The sequence below is a fragment of the Sturnus vulgaris genome, chromosome 2 (genome assembly GCF_052056855.1).
Source record: "Sturnus vulgaris isolate bStuVul1 chromosome 2, bStuVul1.hap1, whole genome shotgun sequence".
Taxonomy (NCBI): Eukaryota; Metazoa; Chordata; class Aves; order Passeriformes; family Sturnidae; genus Sturnus; species Sturnus vulgaris.
The window spans coordinates 80,888,572-80,897,825 of record NC_142244.1 but is presented as its reverse complement, the minus strand read 5'-3'; the positions used below and the strand labels follow the sequence as shown (position 1 = coordinate 80,897,825).

The 9,254-nt window shown below is 41.4% G+C and overlaps 1 protein-coding gene across 2 annotated transcripts in view; it reads right to left on the bottom strand.

Moving 5' to 3' along the window:
• PCCA (propionyl-CoA carboxylase subunit alpha) overlaps positions 1-9,254 on the bottom strand; it is a 271,414-nt gene that overhangs the window by 1,078 nt on the left and 261,082 nt on the right. For both annotated transcript variants that reach the window (XM_088159871.1, XM_014873333.2), the window contains exon 23: positions 2,567-2,644. In XM_088159871.1, the coding sequence (XP_088015997.1) occupies positions 2,567-2,644 (78 nt within the window). The remainder of the gene's footprint in view (positions 1-2,566; positions 2,645-9,254) is intronic.

Here is a 9,254-nt window from a genome sequence, read left to right as displayed (position 1 = left end):
TTGTATTCCATTTCAGCACATGAAGCCATAGAAAACAAAAAATAGAAAAGCCGTATAGATTTTGCTTCCAGTATTAATTCAGAACTCTCACTGATATACCCAAATCCTTATTCAGCAGATAGCTCATTTTAATTATCCAAACGCTACCCTGGGCTTCTGAAGGAAATGCACAGCATACTCCAAGTACCAGGCTATCTATGATGGACACACTATTGCTCACATCCACAACTGATGAGCTATAAGCAGATCTCTGCCTCTGTAGCACACTCACAGCACTGCTCCAGAAATGATGCTGAGCACAGGCAAAGACAGTGTGGTATGTACAAACAAGGACTTTATTTCTAAATCAGTAGCTGGGCAGCGTACCCAATTGCTGAGCCTCAATATTCTAGGAGATGAAAGCAGTGTGAAAAATATTCTACCCCTTGCTTTTCTTTTTCTACAAAGCCAAGGTTGAGCAAACATCAGAGCTAGCCAGTGTTTCAAACTCCCCAGCCATTTCTGCCATGCAGCGGGGCCGGCTCCTTGTGCTGACCCAGGCACAGCTGACCCTGCAGAAGACAGGAGGCTCACCAGTTCCTCTCCAGCTTTCTCGCATTTTTAAACCACCTGCAGCTGGAGTAAACTCAAAGCAGATAAAAACAAGCCACTTTTCTCACAATTACAAACAGGAAGATGGGGTTTGATACAGAAAAGGAATTCAAGTCAGGAATGAAAATGGGAACGTCTTCCAGCTGAAGACAAATGAACTGAGTTTCAAAACACAGTTTCAAAGCATCAAAACATGGACTAACAGCCTGTGCCAAACATCCCATTCCTGTGGAGAGGCCAAGTTATTTTAGCACTCAGAGCCATGACTTTGCACTGCAGAACAGGATGAATTCTGTTTAGCAGCTTCATTTCTACAAAACTTTTGTGCCTATTCAAATTCTTAACATTCTAAAGGTCAAGTAACGTGCTTGCTATTAAAATGGGCGCACCAAGGGGACATTGCACAGCACATGTGAGGCCTCCTGGATGGCCTGTGCACCTTTCATATCCAACCTTGGAGGGTTAATAAACCAAACAGAGGTTTTATTTTGCATCTGTACTGAGTGGGAAATATTTATCATTAGGAGAATTACAAGCAGGATGGTAAGGAACAGATCTATGGACTGCAGAACACCTTGGTGGGAAAGGGAAGGTTAAAGTGAAAAATAAATGGGGTGGGGTGGGAGAAGGAATGGCATTTTAATTACAAATACTTGTTAAAACCAGTGGATGCAAAGAGCAGCGATAAGGGATTAAATAATGGCAGATGAAAAACTAAATGCTTGGAAATATTAATCAAGTGAAAAAATAAATTATATAAACATTAATGCATGAAATAAAATAATAAAGTGGCAATGTTAGAGCAAAAAGAAAAGGAACATTCTCCTTCTCTCAGTATTTTTTTCTCTTGAGACCCAATTTTGCACTGGATGCACTGGAAGAGGCAAGTCCTGGGACCCAGCCTCAGTGACAATTTTAGAGCTGTGCCAAAAAAGCCTTTCTTGTAAACACACAAACAGTCCTTGGCATTGAGAGCCATCCTGAGATCTCAGCGAACCTTGCCAGTGGCAAACACGGTCCCTGCCTGCAGAGTCAGGCTCCCTGCTGCCTCCATGCGGGCTGAAGGCTCCTGCCCTGGGTCTGGGCCTCAGGGAGAGCAGAGGGCTTGACCCCAGGCAGAGATGGGCTAGGGCAGGTTAGGAAATATGCAATAGAGGAGGATATATAATCCAGATCCACACTATGCTCTCCCATTGGAAAGGATGGATCTGGGGCCCATGTCTAGGTGATGGTTTCAGGCTGTGAATTATTATCTGGCACAGGGATGTTCTGAAGTCCTAACTTGAGGTCTGACAGTTCTCAGACCAACTGGGGTTTAGGGCATGCCCTTGTCACATAAGCTTAACCAGTTCCCTGCCCAGAGTGCTGGTTTTGGCACATCCTACACTGCAGCAAAGTCCCAGCTCCAGGGCTGCAAAATCAGAAGCAGGATAGCAGGATAGCCTAATGCACAGCCTTGCAAAGCTTAACAAATGTGCAGATCTAGGCTTGATCTTTAACAGTCACAATAATAAAAAATTGCTGTTTTCTCCTTCCTGCAAAAGCACTTTCTATGCCTTGTTCTGGGTGGTCTTTTTTAATGTCAAATTATTTGTCATTAAATAATGAACTGGCAAAGAGATCTCTCTTCTTCAGTTGCTCTCTGGAAAGATGAAATTTGAAGAAATGGTCTGCAACACCTTTCAATTCAACTTGGTATTGTAACATCACAGAAAACAAATCATTTAGGAGAAAGAGAGTTATACGAATTTCCAAAGCCAGTAAAACTATTTCCTGCTGTGCTATCTAAGGCTCGGAACTACTTAACAGCATTCACAGCAGATGCAAATGTTACAAAATTAAAGACACCTCACTTTGAAAGACTTACAACAATCAGACTTAATTCCTTAACAACCAGAATCCTCCTTTTTTCCTTTTAAAATTCTATCCTGTTTGACAAGTTGCATATGGTTTTAAGTGACCTATGGTGGCTTACCTTGCCTGTTTTAGCAGCAATCATACTGTTCTGCATTTTCATTGCTTCAATTACACAAATCTCTTGACCTTCTGAAACCTGGTGAAATTCAAGCAGTACAAAATGAGGATAGAGGATTTGAAATGTTCTAAGTGTGATGATTCTTAAGGAAAATAAAAGGATTATTTCATTAAATGCTATAAAGACTTTCATGACACAAGTCAAGTCAGCCAGTTACACAGTCACCACACAAATGACAATCACAGAACTGGCACCAAAATGGGGCGGGGGGGAATCACCTGATTAAAACTCTCACCTTCTTAAAACCAGGCAAACCTGAAAGGCTTCTCTCTCATCCCATCCATTCAGTTCCAGCTTCCACAGTTCACATTCCACAGTTACCACCACCACAGTTCAACATCGTTTAAATGCAGAGCAAAAATTAATTTGTGCATTTTTGGCTGGGGAACTTCTGCTTTGCTTCCCTGGCAGGGCCCACAGATACTCATACTGATTCAGAAGCCTAAAGTCCCTTGGCAGGTGTCCGGGGGAGCTTGGGCTGGAAGGTCCAGCAATACCCAGAGGGCTGATGCTGAGGAGAATGTCACATCTCTGCACGTGGCAGCCTCTGCTGGTGGCTGATGTCTTTGGACTGACAGAAAGGAGAACATCAGTGAGGAGCCACCAGCTCTCATCCACAGGGGAGGCACCGCAGAGATAAACACATCACTTTCACCACAGCTCAGAGCTCTTAAAAGGAAACACTGAGGTTTCCTCTTTCTGTTTGTTTGTGTCCTGCTAACAGGCATGTGCAAACACAAGGTCACCAGGAACTCACTGGGCTGCTCTACTGGGCTCCCTGTGCCTCCCAGTCAGATCCTCCCTCCAAATGTCTTGGACCACCTTGCACAGAGGAAACTGCCACTCAAGGCTTGACAGTGGTTGTGGAGGCTGCTTAAACACAAGAGTTAAAACAGGGGATTTGGAATTTACCCAGTGAAACCCAGCGATCACCTGCTCATTCCACAAAGATGATGAATGCCAGAGAGGGAGGGTGCCAGGACCTACATGCCAGGATTTAGGATGTGTACACTCTTATGGGATGCCTAGCTCTGAGTGCCCATTGCACGTCTTTTCATTGGGCTCTTTTGGCCATGGAATCTGCTATTCCCTCATTATCCCAGCAAGTTTGGGATGCTTCCACTCTGATGTCCAAGTTTCATTAAACAGAGTAATCTGAAACCTGCAGCAATCTAGTTTATGCACTGTTTTATGTGCCAGTGCCAACAAAATGTTTGTTTATATACACACATATATACACATAGATATATTTCTCTAATTATAAGTAAAATGAATCCTACATATTTAAGGACAAGTGTGTACCACTTTGGAGGAATAAACTAACAGACAGATGTGAAGTCAGAGATCAAATATACATTGCATGAAGACCATTCCAAAAATTTAAGCAAAACTATGTTTTCACTAACTGACTGAAAAGCACTGATATTTGCCTATGGATTCTGAGCAAAACAAAACAAAAACCTTTACATAAAAGGGTGCTTATACACCCTTTCTCCAACAGATTGGCAACAACAATATGAGAGATTTTTGAGGGTAAATATGGAAAGCTATTTGCTATAGGAATACGGTGAACTAACTGGATACAGAGAACAACCAAAACCTAACACCTACCCTGCAGAAATTCCATCCTGAGCTTCAGGCAAGCAGTTAAGTCATTAGCAGGTGTCCAGTTTGGTGAATAGTATCAAAGACTTGTTCTTTGTCCCCAGTTATTTCCCCTTTATTCCCTTTCCCGTCTTTTGTCTCCTTTCTTCCAAACCTGCTGCTCTGCCCAAAGCCTTGTCCCAGCAGCTCATACTTCCTTTCCTTTCTTCTCCTCTCCTTTTCCCGACCTCATTACTTTGCTTCCATCTGCTCTGAACTTTCCAAACATTTCTGAGGTTATGAGGAAGCAATCAATATCTACTTTGGATTCAAAGAGAAGGGAAAAAAATAAAACAGGCAAGAAAGTTTGTTGGAAGAGGGTTTTTTTTAATAATGCTATTATTAAAATGTGCAGTTCAGAAACAACTTTGCCACCCTCTGGTTAAGCTCTGCTATCAGAGAGCCAAGAACAGAGGCATCTAGAGGTTGCTGAAGATTGAGATGCTAAGGACAACAGATCTGAATTCAGTAGCCTAATTACAAGGCCACAAGAAACTCTCTCCTTCAGCAGTTACATTTAACTGTAACATGGCTTCATCAGGAGGGAGGTGTGCAAATGAACCAGTCAGCAATTATCTAAACAGAGTTCTGGAAACACATCTACAGGAAAAGTACACAGTTGTCTCAGTAGATCTAAGTATGGTGCTAACATGGCAGGAAGTGTTAGTGATTATGGGATGGAAATATCCCTCAATCTGAATTTCTTCTCCGTTTCCCCTCCTTCTCAAAAATAAAGTTTTTGTGTTTTATATAATGCCTGCATGGGTTGATGAAAAAGGACACAGTGTCTGGGACGGAAATAGCCCCCTCAACCCACAAAATTTATAGTCAAAGTATCCAGTTAACATCTAGTCTTACTAACTGGAAAGGAAGGAGGCTCTTTCAGCAGGTACCATGAGTGAAAATGCCGTGTCAGTACTTCTGATGACGTGCAATTTGTTGAAAATTATCTTGGCGCAAGTGTCACTTAAGCACAGAAGTTTAATTACTGTTCTTATGTTAAACCTTTACAGCTCTGCTCATTGTGTTGAAAAGTGACAAATCCTAAAATTAGGCACTTGTGTCTCTCTTTCCTCTTTTTCAGTCTTTTGGGCATTGTCCAATTTCTTTCATTCTATAATTGCACATATCCTTTTGCCTGTTATTTAGCCTGCAAATGAAAACCACAGAGATGTGTACAAGTTCTTACTGTCTAACTTATTTAAGGGCTTATCTGGACCATTTTTAATGCTGTATTTTCATCGTATAATTTATTTCTTTCAGTGGATGGTAAACCAGTGAAACCCACCATCTTTACATTTCCATTTAGAGACGTCTCAGTGATGACCCAAATCTGTCAAAACAGGCAAATAAAATAAAACAAAAGATCTCATTTATTTGAACCAAGTAAAGTAAAAGGGCTCCTTTTCTTAAAAGAAATTAATCTCAGGTATCTTTTTCACAGAGTTAAACTACAGATAAATCAACCTTTACGTTGCTTGGTATATCAAAATAAATAACTGACTGTTAGACCTGCAGTCTGTATTTTAGCAGTTTATTTCTGCATGGTGCAGTTCAAAGTAGCTGTTCAGTTTTGTTCTTCACAGAGTGAAAAGGAAAAAGAAACAGGAAAGAAAAGAAAGAAGAAAAAAGATCATTGAAGAGGAGGGTACTATGCTGCTAACAATTGTAATGTGAGTTTGAACAGAGTCAATGGTGCTGTTTGAGTAACTCAGGGACTGCACGGTGGCTGTTCTCTCCTCTGGCCAAAAGGTTACACACAGGACAGGGAACTGTCCCCGGTCATGTCCCAACCGAGCAACTCACGGCACAGGGTGGAAGCAGGATGTGAGAAGCAGCAACGCCGACCTGCTCTCATTGCACATGCACGAGGACCACAAAGGCCATCCACACTCAGAGACAGGGCTCTTAAAAGCTCAGGAGCACGAAAAGACGGCGCACACCCGAGGGCATTGCTGCCACGGGATCTTTGTGAATATGGTACACTTTCTGCAGACTTGTGTGCGTCATCGCATAAAGACTTAACGATAGTGACAGGACGTCTCCCATGTTAGGCTTACAAAATGGTCACAAGCCCCACAAGTCTTTCTGATAAACCCAATGGGCGCTGATGTATTTCCCCGCTCTCTGTCTAATTGGTGTAAAGTTTGCAGATCTGAATCACCGATCTTTTATCCAGCTTGCTGCGTCCTCTCCTTTGACATGAGGTCAGGGTTCACATTCGCATCCGATTATCGAAGTGGCACTCATTAACCGGCAGCGCGCCTCGCACCAAAATGAGTTCCCTGGAAGGGGAACTCGGCCCATTTACTCAGCAGATTTCAGCATTTTAAGGAGGCCTGAATGTCACACAGTATTGCTACGTTTTGAGGAGTTTCAGACATCTCCAGCTGATGATTAATTGTGAGTGATGGGAAATAAAATCCAGTAAAGCCAGCTGCTTGCCATGGTCGGCAAAATTACTATAATGGATATAGGCTGCCAATTTTCCAGTTTTACTGGCAAGTCTTCCAAGTGTAATTAAGGGAAGTTATAAATGATATGGAAATCTATCAAGTCCCATTTATTTTCAGAGGACTCTTTCCCCTGAGACTTTTATCTTCAAGCTTATAGTTTGCTTTGTTGTGCTAATGATTTAAACCACTTCTTATTTCTGATTAAAGCGCCCAATATCCTTCACAAGAAGTTAGATCCACTTTATTCAGAAGGATTTAAAGAAACAGAAGCCTTTTTAAAGTTGTGTTTGTAAGCTGTGCTGAGCTTCCACTTCCTCTGTGGAGGCATAACAGAGCATCCTCCATCTTAGGCACCTCACTACCATCTGGATTTCCACTTCTGACAAACTCTGGGGACTGGGAAAGATTTGGTGGGGGAGAAGGGAGAGAAAAGAGTGACTGAAAAAATAAAATTAAAAAACCCCACTGCCAACAAAACCCCAACTTGCCTCCTAATCCTAAATCTTCCAAAAACAAAGATCGTAGGTGCTGCTTAGACACCAGGCATTTAGCAGAGTGGTGTTGCTCACTAATGTTGTTTGATTTGGAATAAAAGCATGAAAATGATGTGCAAAGGCCTAAAATTGGAGATGTAAAGGATGACTGCACAGTATTCCATTTCTCAATTTCATCCTTCAGAGCCACAAAATGGGGGTGATACAGTTACTGGATGAGATTTACAGTAACAGCTGTGGTCTTCCCACACAAGGGAGGACCTTCTAATGGGCTAAGGTCTGTTTTGAACAGACGGGGAGTAGCAAAACAAGGTTCCCTATTAAGGGTGTGCAGTAATATTCCTGATAAAGAAAATGAGTAGTGATAGTCAGATTGCTTTAAAAGACCTAAATCTCCTTTCACTGTTTAAAAAAAAAAAAAAAATAGAGCTATTTTAGAAAGGGCTAACTGCTAAATAAATGAAAGCCATATAAATGTAAGGGTTTGTTTTTTCCTTAATCTCCTCCCTACAAACTGTAAAGAATGCATAGGAACCAGTGCCAGGGGCATATGGCTTTCTCCTGTGCTGAACATTCATACAAAAGACAGGTTCATCAGTCATTGGAGTATCTGGATAAAAAATTAGCTCCTGATGGATGGTATTTAGAGCTTACCTGCTGCTAGTACATTACCAGAGAAGCACAGGTTTTGAAACCCACATGACATTAGAAACTGCAGACCATGAAATACCCCACGTGCAGGCGCACTCATAATGTACGCCAGGTTCTACAAAATAAGAAATAAGCTATTTAAACCCTCTGCCTAAAATTGGGCCCGCTGCAAGGAACCCTGGGTCAGCCCTACACAGGCCAATTAATGCACAGCATCTGCTGTATAGAAGCCGTGCATGAAGCACTTCCGAATGATTTCAGCAATTAAAAGAAAACTGTTTCCTGCCTGTTTTGACAGCAACTGTTTCAATGCAAGAGTGAGCACCAAATCATTGTGTGCAGCTGAAAAAATTAAGTCTCTTTTTTTTTTATCTTGTGAAAAGGAGGTGGGAGGGATGAAGATTTCTTACGGAATCGGATCGTTCTTTTGTTGTCCGACATTCTGTGTTTTTCTGCCAAATTAGACAGAAGGCTCCGAGGGTTTACGGGGCCCTCTACAGTATCACCTTCTGGTGCACTGTGGCTCCCTAAAAAGACGGATCAATATCAACCCTGCTGATTTGCCTACAAAAGTGAAAATCCCTCAATTACATTTTTAAGACCATTATATTTAGAACACAGGTGCTCTGATGCGTAACATTTTTAAGGCTCTTGAAACTGAAGTGGAAAAAAACAATGACAGCTCTAAGCAAATATGAGCTTAGATTTGGTTAAAAGTGAAGTGAGAGTTGTATTTTATTGGTATCTCCTTCCTCATCTTTGGGAAGACACCAGTAAACACCACTCACAATTTCCACTATACTGCAGCTTAAGTCCCTGTTGAGCCTTTTAAGTGAAAAGGGGCAATGCAAGAGAGTGTCATATGAAAGAGAGTTATCCTCTCTTGTAGTCTTCTGCAAAATAATTGCAAACATGCATCTTGTTTATGCTTATGCAAAATCACTGAGCAGTGAATTAAGTATGCATTCACTATTTATGAAGATATGGGAATTTTGTTTATTTATTTGTTGTTTAAACTTAGTCCACACTAGTATCATTCCCTCTCCAGATTTTTTTTCTCTCTGTGTTGTTGGCAATCTGGCAGCCAGCATCTAACAAGAAAACAAATCAAGAGGAATTGGATGAGCAACAACTGCAATTCCTTGGCATTGTCCATTACCATGTAAAATAATTAGAGCAAGTTTTCTCTTCTTTCCAAATTAACTTTGAAACCAGAGCTAGAAAACAGCAAATATAATTAGCAGCAATTAATAGTACTTGACAAATCATTACTAAACTTTTTTTGCCACACTCCTTTAACGAATGAATCTGAACATAGCACATCCCACATCTTCTGACCTCTGACTAAAGGTCACTGATGTCCCCCTGACAGCAATCAGCACT